At 32.0% G+C, this 18,018-nt stretch overlaps 2 protein-coding genes across 2 annotated transcripts; one reads left to right on the forward strand and one right to left on the reverse strand.

The window, feature by feature from the left end:
• The first annotated feature begins 505 nt into the window (after positions 1 to 505).
• On the forward strand, positions 506 to 7,353 carry LOC114166754 (ascorbate transporter, chloroplastic-like). Its single transcript, XM_028051546.1, has 11 exons — positions 506 to 560; positions 1,149 to 1,705; positions 2,313 to 2,420; positions 2,658 to 2,813; positions 3,175 to 3,390; positions 3,760 to 3,969; positions 4,590 to 4,727; positions 5,849 to 5,950; positions 6,134 to 6,199; positions 6,660 to 6,744; positions 6,830 to 7,353. The coding sequence occupies exons 1-11, from the start codon at positions 506 to 508 to the stop codon at positions 6,925 to 6,927; spliced, it is 1,791 nt and encodes a 596-aa protein (XP_027907347.1). The 3' UTR covers positions 6,928 to 7,353.
• Positions 7,354 to 7,447: 94 nt separating this feature from the next.
• On the reverse strand, positions 7,448 to 10,737 carry LOC114166755 (cytochrome P450 86A8-like). Its single transcript, XM_028051547.1, has 2 exons — positions 10,462 to 10,737; positions 7,448 to 10,345 (listed from the first exon to the last, which is right to left on the reverse strand). Exon 2 carries the CDS (start codon positions 9,462 to 9,464, stop codon positions 7,866 to 7,868), a length of 1,599 nt encoding a protein of 532 aa, XP_027907348.1. The 5' UTR covers positions 9,465 to 10,345; positions 10,462 to 10,737; the 3' UTR covers positions 7,448 to 7,865.
• Between the last annotated feature and the right edge of the window lie 7,281 nt (positions 10,738 to 18,018).

Below are 18,018 nucleotides of genomic sequence, written 5' to 3' on the forward strand. Positions count from 1 at the left end.
TCCAAACACTTTGGGATGAACGATGCCCTTTTAAAAATTATGTCAAATTAGATACATAAGAAAGTACGTGTAAATATATAGCATAATCTCAAAATATTCTTATTTTAAAATTAATAAAAAAGAATAAATGAAGTTATATGAATGGATGCTATAGAGTGAATTAATATTTAATATTCTTACAATATTATCATAATTGGTCGATAAAATGTGTAATAATAATTTAATACTTGGTCGATAAAATGTATAATAATAGCTTAACAAAGTAAAATAAAAGGTGAAGATAGTTGACAGTTGCAAATAGGAACAGAGGAACGTTCTGCGCCGTTGCATCTTCCTTCGCTTATCCTCTCCGCGAGAGGAAGCAGCAAAACAGAGCATAACAGAGCAGAGTTTGTTTGTCTCTACTCGATACGACGACGTTCTGCATCGCTTCGAACTTTCATATCTCTCATGCTTTAACCGTAACACCAACCTTATCTCTCTACAGCTTCACCAAAGTACGATAATGACTATGAGTGGCTTAATTTCAAATCGCAACTTCGGTTCCTTCGTTGCATCAGGTTCACGCTCACTTGATTTCTCATTTCTCAAATTTCGCTGCATTTTCTCAATTGCTTATTTTCTTATATGATTTCGTTAGATTTGTTGCCAATTCTGGATTCATAGTACGGTTGAGAATTTCCTAGTCAGTCTGAATGAGTGCATTTTAGTGGAATCTGGAATTTCATTCAGTTAACTATTATTCTAATTTTCGCTATTTATTCATTTTTTTTTTTGTATTATTTTGCTTGAACATAGCTTGTGAACACTAATAAATCTCGTTTATATACATGTGTTGTGTGTGTATGTCCATATCTGTATGTATATAATGAATTTAATTTGAAATGCAGTGATATTGACAGCGATTTTAATACTATATGTAATCACAGATAAGATAACAATGTAGATAACTCTGTTGATTTTGTAATAGTCACCTTATAAGTAATTTTAATGATACTGTAGATTTTTTACGCATGAAAATCAAACTTGTGTATTTTAGTTTAGTTCCATGTATGTTTGGTTTTCTTGAGAGCCGCTAAGCTTGGATTATGTTGATGATGACTGTTGTAAAATATGAGGAAGTTTTAGCCATTGTTTGATATTTGCAGGAAATGTATATAGATCGGGGACGGATATATCCGTTCAAAGAGGGGGTGTTTCGATTTCTGGTGTATCGGTTGCACAGGATCCCTTTTCAAGATGGCAGCATAAGATGCATTTGCCGTCGGAAGAGAGAATTAGGAAACCAATGCGAAAATCTCACTACAAAGGGGAGCTTTGTTCTCTCGTGTCTGGGCAATCCAGTCCGTGCTTAAACTTTAAACTACAGGCTAGCGGAAGAAATGGTTGTTCCTTCGTTTCGTCTGCTCCTTATAGAAGTAACAATGTTGAACAAAGGGAAGTGTATGGTCTTGGTTTGAGCAGAAGGAAGCATGCACAACCTGAGGTTGCAAAAGCAAATAAATTCCGTGTTAGTTATAAGTCTGAGGAATACAACATTTCAGAAACAAAGATAGATCCACTGCAATCAACTGAAGGGACTGGGGAAGCCATTCTTCTGGAAGGAAATCTGCAGCAAGTATCACCTTGGTGGCAGCAGTTTCCTAAGCGCTGGGTTATTGTACTGCTGTGTTTTTCAGCCTTTTTGCTGTGTAACATGGATCGTGTAAGTAATTTTTGTGGTATTTATACTATAAATTATGATCTAGTTTATACATTCATGTTTTCCGTGTCTCATTCCAATTGGTATATTCGTTCTGTCATATTCAATTGATTGTCATCGAAGGGTTTTGCTAGAATAAATCAAAATGTCTTAATTTATCCTCTAGGATTAGTTTTCCTATTTTCTCTTTATGTCTTTGGATTGGTTACCATATTTTCATATGTTTTCATGATTCGTTTCCACTGTCAGTTGGGATCATGACTAATATAAATAAGGGCTAGTGCTCTAGGTTTTATGAACATTTCAGACAAATCAACAGTGTCTAACACTTATCATTGATCCTAGTAGTACACCTTAGTTTGTTTCTTGTTACTTTCAACAAACTAAAAATAGAAAAGATCATATGATATCTTGTAGAAACTTCATCATTGTTTTGCAGAACTTATTTGTTTTTTTAATTTGATAAACTGTTTTGTAGAAATTACTATTAAGCTTTTTCCTCAATGATGTCAATTATTTACTTTAAATTTGATTTCCATATTTTTTGTAACAAAATGTTACTGATGTTACGTGATTATTATATCCATTATGTTTTCATTATATTTTATAGGTAAATATGAGCATAGCAATACTACCGATGTCTCAAGAATTCAACTGGAACAGTGCAACAGTTGGCCTAATCCAGTCATCTTTTTTCTGGGGCTATCTACTTACTCAGGTGTGGCTGATATGTGCAAAATATGTTTGCATAACAAGAAATTGCTTCATATACTAATCTTCATGTGCGCATTTAAGCACCACTGCTGGTTGAACATGCCATAACATGTACTGTTCTTAATAGTGTATGTTAGCAATCTAGCATGATCTTCACACTGTGTTTTCATTACATCCAGTGTGCACAAAAGATTATAGTTACATTCCTTTCATATTGACTGAATGCCTTTTTTTGTTTTAGATTGTTGGTGGAATATGGGCAGACAAAATTGGTGGGAAGCTAGTACTAGGTTTTGGAGTTGTCTGGTGGTCAATTGCAACAGTTTTAACACCTATTGCTGCAAAACTTGGGTTGCCATTTCTTCTTATAATGCGTGCCTTTATGGGAATTGGCGAGGTTGGTCTATTCTATAGCCATACTATTATTTCATCGTCTATTTAGTGTTTTATCATATTGTCACTTGGTACACAAAATAAACTTCCAGTTTTTACCAGGAATTTCAAGTAATCAAGAGTATTAAAAAAAGCTTATATCATTCTAACCATTAAGCAAGAAGAAAAGCCTGAAAAATAATCTGACATCATAGAAAGATGCATATTTGTGATATAGTATCTTTCTCCTTCATTATATTTGCTTTGATCAATGATACAGTAAAATGAAATATATTTTCTCGTTAGAGTAGTCAAGTCCATGCCTAGATTAGAGATGATTTTACCTTCTCCAATTTGCCAACAATTTATGCTGATTTTATTTTCAGGGTGTTGCAATGCCCGCAATGAATAATATACTTTCCAAATGGATTCCGGTATCAGAGAGAAGCAGATCACTTGCGCTAGTATATAGTGGCATGTACCTTGGTTCTGTCACAGGCTTGGCATTCTCACCTGTGCTAATCCAGAAATTTGGGTGGCCATCGGTGTTTTACTCATTTGGATCCCTAGGAAGTATCTGGTTTGTTTTATGGTTGAGTAAAGTAAGCCATCTTTTTAATAAATTCAGTGAAATCTGGTTTATATATCTTTTCCTGATTGTAAAATTGTTGAGAGGAGGCCTTTCTACCTTTCCAACCTGCGGCATGTTTTGTGCTCATTTTTTAGGGGACTCTCATGAAGTGTGGCATAACATGACTTTGTTATTATGATTCTGCAAGAAACAATAAATCAATATTCCATTGACTTGATACAGGAGTAATTTAGTTTTCTAACGGAATATCTTGGGAATTTTATCTTGTAGCAACACCTTAGCTTTGACCATCACATTTATAAATTCGAAGGGGGAACTTTGTAATTCCTTCTGAGAAACTATTCTCATATCTTTTACCTTTTGTCGGGCCCCTTTTCAGGCTTACAGCTCACCTAAAGAAGACCCAGATCTCGGGGTAGAAGAGAAGAAGCTCATACTTGGAGGCAATGTATCAAAAGAACCTGTATCAGTTATTCCTTGGAAATTAATTTTATCAAAGGCACCTGTTTGGGCTTTAATAATCTCTCACTTCTGCCACAACTGGGGGACATTTATTCTTTTGACCTGGATGCCTACATACTACAATCAGGTGCTTTGCTTACTGTTTATTATAAGTTTTTTTTTCCAGAATTCATAATTGCCTTCCGGCTTTTTAGAATGTATGTCCTTGACAAATACTGTATAATATCACAAATCTTTGTGAGAAAGAGTGGGATCATATTTATAAATTGGAGTTTTTTTTATCTGTAGATCTATTGCATCATATAATTTTTTCAGATATGGATGTGGGGATCCCATCAAAAACTGTCCACATAACGCTGGTCTTTTTTGCATGAAACTTTTAGGATTTGCATATTGCATTGCCCCATAGTTTTATCAAGTTGTACTTTAATGATTGACTTCTTGATTGTGTCTAAGGATAATGGAACTTCTTGATGTTAAAGTACGTCTTAATATTTACCTGCAACTAAGTTAAACTCAAGTCTTGTGCAGACAACTACTTTTATTTTTTGGTAATTACTATAAAACAAGTGAACTAAATTTTGTTTCTCTCTAACTTCTGATATTATCAAATACATCTGAAATGTGATTGTTGTCTTGATCTGTAGCTTGAATGTTAGGGGATACAATGGAAAATAACTGATGAAGAAAAGATTGCATGAAACATTATGTCCATTGAATGAATTTACTAACAGTTCGTTTTCTCAGGTTCTGAAGTTCAATCTCACTGAATCTGGGCTATTTTGTGTCCTGCCATGGTTAACCATGGCTATTTTTGCAAATATAGGAGGCTGGATTGCTGATACACTTGTGAGCAAAGGCCTTTCCATAACATCCGTTCGAAAGGTAAACAAGCCATGAATTGATAATAAAGCTAATATTGATTAATAATTGCTTTTCGTTGGAACTAGAGGTAAGGTCTAGGGTTGATAAAGTGGGACGGTCGAGTAGGCCGGCCTGCATTATCTATGACCCGCACGGAGCGGGCCAGCCGGCGGCCCTTATACATGAACTTTTTCATATATATATATATAACTGTGTATGTCCGCAGTGCTAGTTCTCGTCCTAGCGGGTGATGCTGCAAAGTTATCCCTCTACAAACATTAATTTGCTCCATGTGGCAAACAAGTTACGTGTACAGTCAGGCTAATGAAATTCACTTGTGATTATTTGGAGGTCCCAAGCAACGCCATCCAGAATTTGGTGTAAATTAATGTTAGGAAAATTAAAATGATATATTTTGGAATATAAACATATATATTTAAAAACATCAAATTTGACATTGAAAATCAATTCTATAAAACGTAGGCACAGCGTTATCACAGGAAATTTTGAAAAAAAAATTGTGGGCCGACTTGCAGGCCAGACTATTGAGTGCACATCTTCAAAGTAGACCGGCCAGTTCGGTTAGCATTTGGCCAAGTACGGTTTACTTAAAACTGATTTTGTAGAGTTGAGTTAGACTTAAAGTCCACTTTTTAAGATGGTATTTGAAGCCATGGATTAGAGTTTATCCTAATCAAATCTGTTAGACTTAAAGTTATGGGTGATCCGATAACGGGTGGAATGATTTGTCCAATAAACAATAAATCCGCTAGAATAATCTCTCATCCATGGTTGAAATACCATGTTAAGAGAGGAATTTAAACCTAATTCAACCCTACAAAACCGGTTTGTAGGGTGAGGTTTACATTCACTTATATTCACTAAACCAACCTTATTACTAGGCAATGTGGGACTTCCAACACTCTTAATGAAACTTTTAAATCAAATAACAGTAGACGAGCATTCATTACCGTAACCAGTATAGACAAATTTATTATGAGAATTTTCGAGTACGTGTCTCGGATAATTAAATAATACTCTGATTAAAACATTAAGTAAAGAAATCGAGACCTGGACTAATTCATTTTCCTTTCTTTAACCTTTAAAATGATTTCGCTTTTTAAAAATGTCTCTTTTGACAGATTATGCAATCAATCGGGTTTCTAGGTCCTGCATTTTTTCTTACACAGCTAAGCCATGTGAGAACACCCGCCATGGCAGTACTTTGCATGGCTTGCAGTCAGGTTTGAGCTAGATTCATATATATCTTCCCCAATTTTAGATTCTTCCCTTCTTCAATTAATTTTGATGCTCTGTTTAAGCTTCATTACTGATTTATAAACCAAATTTGCCTATAGAACATGTCTGTAAGTTTTGAATGTAGGCAAAGATGATTAATATAAAATAATTTGTTATTTCTTTTACAGGGATCTGATGCATTCTCACAGTCTGGCCTATATTCCAATCATCAAGACATTGGTCCACGCTATGCTGTGAGTTACTGCTATTTTAGTTTCCGTGTACTAAGATCAACAAACTGTCAAGCATAGCTTAAGAGTGTTTGGACTTTTCATACATTTTTTATATAACAAAAGAGATCAGCAAGCCAATAAACTGGTTGAATTGTTCTTGGTGCGACATATTGTGAACTGAAACTCAGAATTTTTGGATTATAATTAGCAGAACTGATGCTAAAACTGTTCTACTGTAAGTACCAGGAAGAAACTGTCAAATCACTTCGACGATCTGTGGCAGCTCTAATTTTTTTTTTTTTCACAACTAAGAAGTCATTCATGAGTACTGTTAAGTTATTGATCGTCAGTACCCTATACAACTACATTGCCAATATATTTATCTATTAATTTGATATGCTTTCTGTTATACTGCTTTCTACTCGTGTAGATGTTTTATTTAAGATGTTTCCATAAGAATGTTGACTATTTTAAATTTCAGGGAGTATTGCTGGGACTATCAAATACTGCAGGAGTGCTAGCTGGTGTCTTTGGTACAGCTGCAACTGGATACATACTCCAAAGAGGTAAGAATACTACACTTGCACTCTAAAGTCTAAGCCACATTTTTTTATGATTATTCACTCATGCCATCCTTTGACTGTTGTACAGGTTCTTGGGATGATGTATTTAAGGTTGCTGTCGTATTGTACATAATTGGCACATTAGTCTGGAATATCTTTTCAACTGGAGAGAAAATTCTTGACTGAAGAATGTAGTGATGTCAATGAAGGAGTAGGCTATATAAGCCATTGAGTTTACAAGAAAAAGAAAAGAGGGAGGAAAATTAAAGATGAATTTCTCAAGCACTTGGGAGCATAAAAGAAGCCTGCAGAAACCAAAGAGAGCCACCATCGCAATTTTCGATCAAATAGAGGGAATTCTATGTTTTCTCTTGAAATCTTGGATTAACTTGGCACCTTTTGCAAATGCCATGTACCATGATCTAAATGTTTCTGTATAGGAGATAGAGAATAATTTCCACTTCATACTACTTATACTTCAAAGACCTGTTTTATGATCAACTCTGCTTCATCATCATACTGGGCTGAGAAGATTGGTTGTAGTATTCTTTCTGATTCAATGTCCTTAACAAAACACATTAATTATCAATATATCTACTTTTTTACTCTTGATTCAATTCGTACATTTCAACTTCCATTGTCAAGCAATGATCTGAGAACCTACGAAACAGAATCTAAAAGTTTTTAGCTTATCACACAAGCATCATTATAACAGCCAGGGCAGTAAAAACCCGATCATTTATACTTTCATAAAACTTAGGACATTCTTTTATGAACATCGACATTGAACATTGTGAAATGTGAGTTTAGATCTCACTACCAGTAAAATCAAATAGAAACATCAAAACCAACAAGAAATAAAGAATAGGATGAATATTTGCAAGGATTCTACAAGGAAGATGGACTGAGAAAGCAATAATCCACCCCACGACCCTGGAAAAAGAATCCATCCACAATTACCATATGAATGATAAATACTTTGAATATACCCTTTTTCTGAAAAGGAAATTCTGTTCTCTTCCTCTATAAAGCTAAAGCTCCAATGTCTGAATTTTCCTCCTCTGAACTTGATTCCACATTCTGAACCCTCCAACACACTCTGCTCCATCTACTGAAACAACGAACTAACTTTCATTACTTCTAAAACCACCATCTCCCTCCTTTTCTTTTTGTATACCTATAATAACCCCTCTCAAGTCCCTCTCATGCACATTCACCTTCAGTCCATTTTTCATGAACAAAGTGAGTGACATCTTTTGCTCCACCAGGTGGCCTGGCACCAGCACAAGGCGGTGCCGGAGCAGCACCGCCGCAGCAATGGACTTCATCTGAAGGTAAGCCAAATCCTTCCCCAAACATATCCTTGGACCAGCATTGAAAGCAACAAACTTGAAAGAATCATGCATGATGAACCTTGTCCCATCCAACGACAACCACCTCTCAGGTCTAAACTCCATGCAATCCTCACCCCACGTCGACTTCATCCTCCCCGCCGAATAAATCGAATACGTCACCGACGACCCCGCCGGCACAAACGTGCCGTCCGGCAGAACGTCATCGGCCACCACATGTTTTGAATCCTCCGGCACAGAAGGGTACAACCTCAGTGTCTCCGACAACGCTGCCTTCAGATAAACCAAACGGTCAACCTCCTCAAAGGCCAACGGCTCACCCAACCACTCTGCCATGTCATCGCCACGTGTCTCCATCAAGACTGTACAAATTTCGCGTAGAATTTTCTCCTCCACTTTGGGATTCTGCATCACCAACCAGAAAAACCAGCACAGAGCCACCGATGACGTGTCACGTCCAGCGAGGATAAAATTCAACGACACCTGTTGTAGAAACTTGTCTGTGTACGATTCTTTCTTCCTCATAAACCTAGTCAACAAGTCATCGTGAAGAGTCCCATCTTTCTGCTGACTCAGCAATTCCACCTTGCGTTTCTCAATAACATTCGACAAATGGTCGTCCACGTGGACAAGGCTTCGGCTCAAGCTCACCTCCATTCCAAGCCGCAGCCATTTCTTCACTTTCCACAACACCTCAGGCAAAATGAACCTCTGAAGTGAGGCTTCGGTGGCTCGGTCAAAAGCGGTTGCAAAACGGTTATCAGGCAGACCCGACACACATGTTTGTGGGTCTCGTCCAAAAGCTAACCCACAAATGTTGTCGAAAGTAAGACGAAGCATTAGGTCCTGCAGATCAATGGGTTCAGCTTGATCGTGAGCTTTCTTCAGGATGAAGCAGAGGCGGCTGATAGCTCCGCTCACCCATCGAGCCATGGCTTGACGCAATGTCCTGGTGGTGAATTCCAGTGCTGCGGTCTTGCGCTGGAACAGCCACGTGTCGCCGTCGGAGTTAAAGATCCCATCACCCAGAAGATCATGAAAGACAGCATGCCACGTGGGGCCTTTGGGGTAATTGTCGAAACGGGTCTTCAGTATGTGCTCCAAGTTCCTCGGGTCGCATGTCACAGTCACGAGACCTTGCTTCTTGGCGAGGAAAGGGATTGCGCAGATGCAAGTCTGGTAAGTGCCGCCACACGCGCGTAGGTTGTCGCAGATCCAGTCATGCATGCGGTCACAATTGTCTATGAGGCCCGGGAGGCTGCCCAATAAGGCCCAGACACGTGGACCCTTCAGCGACCGAGAGATGAACGTGAACCATATCAAGTAAGCCGTGACCGCCGTTAACAACAATAGAGCCGTGAAAGTTTCCATATTGCAGAAACCCACCAACCCAAGCTAGAATAATCAAAATGCTGAAAAGCCACGGCAAAAAAAGCAACAAACTTGGCCTTTTGTAGAAGATGGGGTGGCTGGAAAACGAGTAAAAACAGTACCTTTCAGTGAAGGGTGTGTCCAAATAGGAGCATTTTTTATGCAGAGATTTGAGAGTGTGCAAGAGAGGAAAATGGAGGAGTGAAAGAAGAGGGAAGAGGTTGTGTTTATGTAAGAAGAAAGAGAAGTGAGTGTGGTGCAATGAGGGTAGAGAGTGTAATGGTGGAGAGAGATTTATAGGTGAAGTGGTTTAGTGCAGAGTTATTATGGCCAGACTGGTTTTTTGACATTGCACCACCTTCTTCTCTCTCTCACTAAACATGTGAGATGCACCATTATAAATGCTCTCTCAGGGGTTGGTGAAGCTTTTAAAGGTGAAGACAACCACCTGTCTCTCTCTCACTCTACAAGAAGAAACCACACACAATAGACCTTCTTCTTCTTCTATCTCTCTCTTACAGGGTGTTGGCAATAAAGGAAGAGAAATAAATGAGAGTGGTTGAGGAACATGGATAGAAGAAGGAGGAGCCAGAGAAAAATCATCAAACACACAAGGAAAAAACTGTTTTTTCTGTTCACAACTCCCACACCTTTTTCAGTAAATGAGGTTGTTTTTTACAAACCAAGCTGCTACCTAGCTCCTCAACTATATACTAGTATCAGAATTATGCACTACTTGTTGTGTTGCAAGAGAGAAAAAAAACAAAAACCAGTGTTGCCAAGTGGGGTTTGGTTATGGTTTTGGTGAACAACCTACCAACGATTTATAACATTTATGTTGGGTGAACTGTATTCTTATATATCCCTCATCATCCAATAACCTGCAACATAATTCAGTAAAAAAAAAACACATGAAAAGCTTACAAAAGCATGCAAAACAACCATAACAACATCATAGACAATTCTAGGATTCATCACAGTAGCAGAGTTGACCTACCTCTCATTTATGATCGAATTTGAACGACAATAATTATTATTATATACATGGCTGAGCTTCTTTTAAACAAAAGTCAAACAACCTTGGCAGAATATCGAACAACACAAAACCGCATGAATTTTGAGAGCTCCAACGTCTTCTTCTCTGTCAAATGTTTTTTTTTCTTTTGCTTTTAGCTTTATTTTTTTCACACTCATAAATGGATCATATTCATACTCCTTGACAAATGTAGGTGAGAGCAGGAGGAGAAAGAAAACAAGGGTAGCTCAAGTTAGATTCTGCATCTACTGCTATAATCTATTTAGAGTAATATTTGTAAGCAAAGTTTGTTTATAATTATTATTACCATTTATTGTTTTTTAATTGGAGAAATCTTATTGGAGCATGCAAAATATTGCTATTATTGATTGTACTATGTCAGATCAACTATTATAACTTTATACAAACTTTAGAATAATTGAAAAATGGTGACTGCAAAATGTGTGCTAATGGTACGAACTGCAGAATTAGTCTCAAACTTCACTCTATGTAAGTAACTAAGCACGTGAGTGAGTTACTCATAGTTGAATCTCTAGATTATAATGAAATAATATACCTAAATTGTATAGGTGTTTTTGTAGTACCATTTTTAATCAGAACTGAAGTTATTTGTATAGAAAAAACAGGTTTAATGTAAAATATTGTAGTTAAAAAGAAATGACAGAAGATACATATATAATTAGTGCAACTAGGGTTTGTTCATAAGTCATGGTTTTTGCTTCAGAAGTGGAGATTTTGATCCATATTTTGCAAGGACATGGGTTTTTATCTGATAGGATATTGTGGTGAAGTTTAAGTTAAAAATGGGAAATTGTCAAACGCGGAAAGAAGGGTACAGAAATTGATGGATTGAGTAAAACTTAAAAGGGTTGAATTTTGAAGAGATATCTGACCTCAGGAACCAAAGAAAGTCAATGGAGTAATCAGGGAAATGACAGAGACAACTCTGCTGAGAAATTAATACATTTGAGGAAGTGACGGTGAAGATGCTTATCAAATTACACAATTCTTTCATTTTTCAAAAAGAAAAATCATGAAATCATAAATATACTCTCTTTTTAAAAAAAAAAAAACTTCACCTTAAAAGGCATTAGCGATAGTATGAAAATTTACTATTAAGCCACCACAAACTTCATTTTTAGATGATCTATTACTTTCATATATACAACAAAAAGTGGATGAATATAATATTTTTAACCTAATTTTGTTAATTTTTTTTTAGGTTTCAAACGCATTTCTCAATAAATATTGAGTCGGTAATGTGTCAAACGGCGTAAACAATTTCAATATTAACATTAAACACTTTCGACATGTTAAAAAAAGTCAACGTAATTAGATTAAAAGGGCTATATTTATTCAATTTTAAAGTTTAGGAACCAAAATTTATCAAAATTTTGACCAAAAACGAATTTCAATTTTTGACCAAAATTGAGGAACTAAACGTACTTAACCCATATATATATATATATATATATAGTTATATGGTATATGAGACTTGGGACTTAGACATAATTATATTTTGTAATGAAAGGGTTTGATTTCTTAACTCTTTCAGAAAAGATTAATAGATGCTTGTATTTGTCTGAGGTGATACTTCTTGATAATAAAAAATGTTTGATTAAGAGAAGTTTCATTTTAAATGCATAGATAAAAAATAAAGTTGAAACATCTAAGCAATCAATGTGCAGTTATGAGATACGAAAAAATATAGCTTATAAAAGATTAAAAAAAAATGAGTGAAACTATAAAGTGTAGTAACTAATTTTCACATGGTATATGATTGATAATATAAAGAGAAAAACATACATAAAAGTATAGGTTTTAAATACATTTATATGTTATTTTCTTTATAAATATTGAAAGTATGCATTTTATCATAGAATGTAGGGTTTCTCTTATGATTTTCATCCATTTCCTGAAAATGAAAATGTGACAAAGCAGATTAATTTCAAATATGGTTTATTTTACAATTTTACAATGTAAAACAAATTAAAATTGTTGTAATATAAAAAAAGTCTTAGTGACACTATTTCTCAAATGATAATTTATTGTCACTCTCGATCAAAATTCACCATTAATATCTTCCTTTAAAGGTTGTTTTGAAAGGCATATAGAATGATTGTGACTTCATTCACATCAATTGGGTGCGAAATGCAATGTTTTATTGGTTGTTAGAATGTTGTTAGTCATTTTCAAGATTTATTGTTATGAATTAGGAAGTATATATGTTGACAATAATTAAGTTTATTATTAATATATATAATTACTTAAAGGAAAAATAACCCAATTGAAATACTTAAGGTTGTTTGATTATGCATGATGAATTTCATTGTCTATCCTTTTGTAATTTTAAAAACTCCTTATATATTAGTATGTGTGAAAGTGAATAAATAGATGTAACAAAATTATGTTGAAAAGTCAAAAATTGAATAATTTATAGTTATATATTGGAAGAGTATAAAAGAGAGTTTTAAAGTTGGGTAGGTTAGTAGGTGAAAACTTGATGAATAATGTAGTTGGAAGTTGTTATTTTTCTCCTAATCATTTCTTGCCCATAACTTTTTTCATCATTTTACCACACTAATATATATAAAGAAAAATAAAATCATAATGTTAGGCTCCTTAAATAAATTTATTTTTAGGGACTAAAAGTGATTATTAAAAGACATTTTAATTTATTTTCAAATTTAGTAGTTAGAAACTAAAAAAATGTATTATTTTAAATGTAGAGAAATAATTTTTTTAAGTATAATTAAGTGATTTTACATCTTGATGTTGATTTGAGTGAATCAACAAAAAGTAAATAAAACAAGAATAAAAAAAAGTCTTAAAACTTAAACATAAAATGAATTAATTCCAAAGGTTATTGATCATTGATTTATATATAACACAGAATTATTTAATTTTGCATGCAACAAAGATATGATTGAATTAGATTGTGACAAGCCATATTAATGAATGATATATTATAAGCATAATTGTGTTCATGCGATCTCAATCTATATATATCACTCCAATTAATTAATATAATTAATATTGAAGTAGATATCACATGGGTTCATTTGGTCAACGATCACATACCTATATTCTTTTCTTTCTTTTTCTTTTATTTTTATGCATTTAATTATGTCAACTGGTGGATTCACAAGACATCTCATGTATGCATTGTGTGAAGTAGGTTAATTAATATATTCTCAACCCTAAAACCCCGTGACATATATCGTATTCAAAATTAATTCAAATTTCTATTTTACATTTTTAATTAATTTGATTGGTTAATTAAATTTGTTTTGACAATAAACAAAAACATAATACTTAATTAATGTCATATTTTAGAACTAAACTATTTCTATTTCTAAAATTTACCATTTAAGTTTTTTACATGTCATAATTGAAATTTTTAACAAAATAATAATGATAGAGAATTAGTCAAAAATATTTGACACATATGAAACATATATCCATTTGTGAGTTTTAATCAATTTACGTTTTAAACTAATATTTAAATTTTCACTAACGAACAAGTAATTTTTTTTTTATATATATCATACCTTTTTCAAAACATTGTCGCCATGAATTTCTTTTATTCTTCTTAATTTTTTTTTTCATAATTCACATCATTTCATCCAAACTTTGACGAATTTAAAAAAAATGTGTAGAAATTGAAATAGTTCAAAATGACATATATAAAATAAAAATTTTGAAAAATAATAGTGATAATAAAATGTATTGAACTGTGTTTTCTACACCATATGACTAGCTTTAATACGCACAAAAAAGGATAATCTTTAATACGGAAATACACTACATTTTATACTTCAACCATATATATTGTTTTCCCAACACATAAGAAAGTGGAAACTCTTTGCAAAGATACAACAGGAAAAGGAAGGTTTTTGGTAAGCATGACGTTAGAGTTTGGAGTACACAATAAAAGTTTGAAAAGATCTTTACATAATATATTCACCTTTAAAGAATAATTATATTTGTTGAGAATGTATAAAATATTACATTCTAAAGAAACAACACTAAAAAATAAATATATTAATAATAAATACTACTACATGCGTTATGCGTATACCACTTCTTTTTACTATGGTCAAAGCTTTAGTAAATTATAAAATAATTTTTAATTTAGGAAATAAAAATAATAATAAATTGTAAATTATTTTTTATAAAAATTCAATTATAAAATTAAATAAATTTTATAATTTTATTAAAGGTAATACTTATATTGTTTAATAGTTTTATATCATAAATAATTATTTTAATTTTAAAAAAGTGGTTATTAAAATGGTAATACAATAAAACTGAAAAAGAAAATGTGTAAATCTAAACGTGAATACCTTTACAATTAATAACATAAATTATTTAAATTTAAAAAGAATAATTCCTAAAAGGGTAAAACTGTAAAAGAAAATGTACACTAAAATTCCGTTATTAATAGTATAGATATTAATAATAAATAATTCAAGGCTTTTTTTCTCAGAAAAAATATATATAATAAAGATACTACCTCCAACACTTAGGCAACCTACTATAAACAACAGAGAATCATTATTCAAGTAATCTATATTTTTATTCATTAATTATCTGTTTGCTTAGTCATAAAAAGACAGTATATATATATATATATATTGAATTTATGCTTAAATATATTTTATCTGTTCAATATTGTAAACTAATAGATGATTTTGTTATATCTTAAATGTTTAGGGAGAGATATTCATATTTTAGTCAGAGTTTAAGGAAGATGTTTGTTAAAAAAATCAACTTATTAAATAAATCTCAGTATTTTATTGATTAGTCATTGACTTTAATTTGAATCATATGATTGGACAGTCTGTCATCTTGGTTTGCTAAAAAAAAACTAAACATTTATTTATAACGAATATTTTAACTTCTACACTACAAAGGGTAAATGAGTTAAAAGAAATATGGTGTCAAAATAGATAGAGAAATATATAAAAATAAAAGTGTTGAAAAAATAGTTTAAAATATCAGATCAAACTACTGAATGCAGATCCTCTTTCTTGAATTAATTAAGCAAAACATATAAATAGTTTTATGTGATTCCAATGCTTTCTATATATTGCATATATTTATCAGATAGAAAGTAACTTCAAATTCTCTTCTTTTAACTACAAAAAGAAAACTTCTTCATATAATTTTAGACACATGAATGAAACATTTTCCATAATTAGATACAAAAATACACTATATCTATATGTCTATGTAGTGTAGGTATGTATGATGGTAATTCAATCACTGATATATGTGATGATAATTAAAATGAACACATGCATGGCTATAAAAGGGTGCATATATATCATCATCACTATATACCATTTTTAATTATGTTGTTAACCTAGTGGAATCTTTCACTGAGAGAAAATTTCAGTGTAGAGAGTGAAACTAGTGGAATCTCACCACAAATCATTGCTTCTTTTTCTGCTTCTGCTACTGCTCAGAGAATATCAGAACTTCACCATATGATTTCCTGCAACTAACCTACCATTAATTTGTCTTTATATTTCTGAGTTTTTCTGTTTTCCATTATTGTTCTTATGGTGTTTTTTTTATTCTTCTCAGTTCAACCCTCTAATTTTCATTATATATATATATATATATATATATATATATATATATATATATATATATATATATGTGTGTGTGTGTGTGTAACAACATCATTAAGATATCTGAATTTTGTTTATTGGTAGTTTGCCAGTATTTCTACAAATAATATTTTCGGTTTGAAAGTCTTATTGTAGTAATTGATTTTATGTTTAATATTCTTTTTCATCCACTCTTTAAATGATCTAATTTAAACTTCTACTCAAAAAATTATATTAAAAGTATTTCAAATTTTATTAATCTCGTCTCAATTTCTAAATTACTTTAGAATTGATACAAATAGTTCCCATCTCATTCAAAAGTCAAGACTAGTTTCTAATGAAAAATATATATATATATATATATATATATATATATATATATATATATATATATATATATATATTAAGGAGGTTTATGCTAAGTACTATTTGATTTAAAATGGTATGAAAATTTTACATCGACTAGAAATAAGATGAATTTATAGTATATAAATGAACATTTGACATCTGAAAATAATTTTGAAAATGTGATATTCATCATTTTAATTAAATGGTCCAAGAGTTTGTTTTGGATTTAAAGGAATTTGGGAGTTGAAGAAAAAATTTTGGAAGTAAAGTAAAAAAAGACCCAAATAATTATCATTCTCAAGTTTCAACGGGTGTTTCTTCCTGCACCCCAATCTTCATGCACCCTCATAAAATGTGGAGTTACTAAATTATTCCCATGAAAATTATAATAAAAATTAGTATACCTCCTTTTTTAAAAGTATTTTTGGTATTGAATATTCTGAAAAGTATTTCTAAATTTGAAAATGCATTCTGAAATATTTAATTTGGAAGATATAAAAATATATTCTAAGTGTTTCAAAAAGTATTTTAAGATTCAAAAATGTCTTTCGAAATACTTTTATGGATTTCTTTTATATTTCCAAAATATTTTTTGGAATATAAAAGAATTCCAAACCGAAATATTTTTCGTATAGTTGTTCCATAAAGAAGCGGAAGTAGAAGTCATTTTGTTACGCAAATTACAATTGTTCGTAGGACATTTCGCGACGAAAGGAATGTGAAATTAAAGTTCTAGGATTTTTAATATTTTTTTAATAGATTAAAATGGAAATATTATAATTTATGGGGTGCAGGAAGAAAAAATAAGAGCGCAAAAAGTAGCAGCCAGCTTCAATATGATCAATAGCCCAATTTGTTTAAAAATAAAATATTCTCTCTGGCATCCATAAAAAAAATTGTTTTTGTTCTTCTATGTAATTTAAAATAAAACTATTTTCAAAATGTAATATAAAAAAGTTCATATTATATAATTTCAAAATTATTAACTTTCATATTACACAATTCGAAAGGAAAAAGTAACTTCCAAAATTTATGGAGGATTAAGAAAAAAATTCAATGTTAACCATCCAAAAATGTTTAACTTTTGAATGTTATTTGATTTTCAAATTATATAATTCGAAAATTTTTAATTTTTAAATTATACAGTCTAAATTAAGAAAAGAAACTGAAGTATATAGTAAAAAGGATTTACTTTTAACTTGTGAATTGATAATTCGAAAATGAAAAAAAAAATATAAGACTGTATAGAGAGAAATTTATGGAAATGCAGGAAGAAATGAAACTATTTTATTTACTCTCTTTCATTCTAGAATGAGTATTCATGAAAGAAAATAATAAATAAATAAAAATTATAATATATAGAATGTTGGGTCCCACATTTTACTCTATATAATATTTAATAAAAGTTTTTGACTTTTTCTTTGGCTAGACTCGTCATAAAATTAAAATAAATTCTTGTGGACCCATTTTTTTATTATCGATAGCATATATTAATCTTATGAAACAGTTCACTTCCTATAAATATATTTTTTTGTCTCTCATCATGACATGG

Source organism: Vigna unguiculata, chromosome 10 (assembly GCF_004118075.2).
Source record: "Vigna unguiculata cultivar IT97K-499-35 chromosome 10, ASM411807v1, whole genome shotgun sequence".
Lineage (NCBI taxonomy): Eukaryota > Viridiplantae > Streptophyta > Magnoliopsida > Fabales > Fabaceae > Vigna > Vigna unguiculata.

Coding starts and splice junctions, on each gene's coding strand:
- LOC114166754 (XM_028051546.1), top strand. CDS start 506: ATGACTATGAGTGGCTTAATTTCAAATCGCAACTTCGGTTCCTTCGTT. Junction 2,421..2,657: donor GGGGCTATCTACTTACTCAG/GTGTGGCTGATA, acceptor TTTTTGTTTTAG/ATTGTTGGTGGAATATGGGC. Junction 6,200..6,659: donor ACATTGGTCCACGCTATGCT/GTGAGTTACTGC, acceptor TTTAAATTTCAG/GGAGTATTGCTGGGACTATC.
- LOC114166755 (XM_028051547.1), bottom strand. CDS start 9,464: ATGGAAACTTTCACGGCTCTATTGTTGTTAACGGCGGTCACGGCTTAC.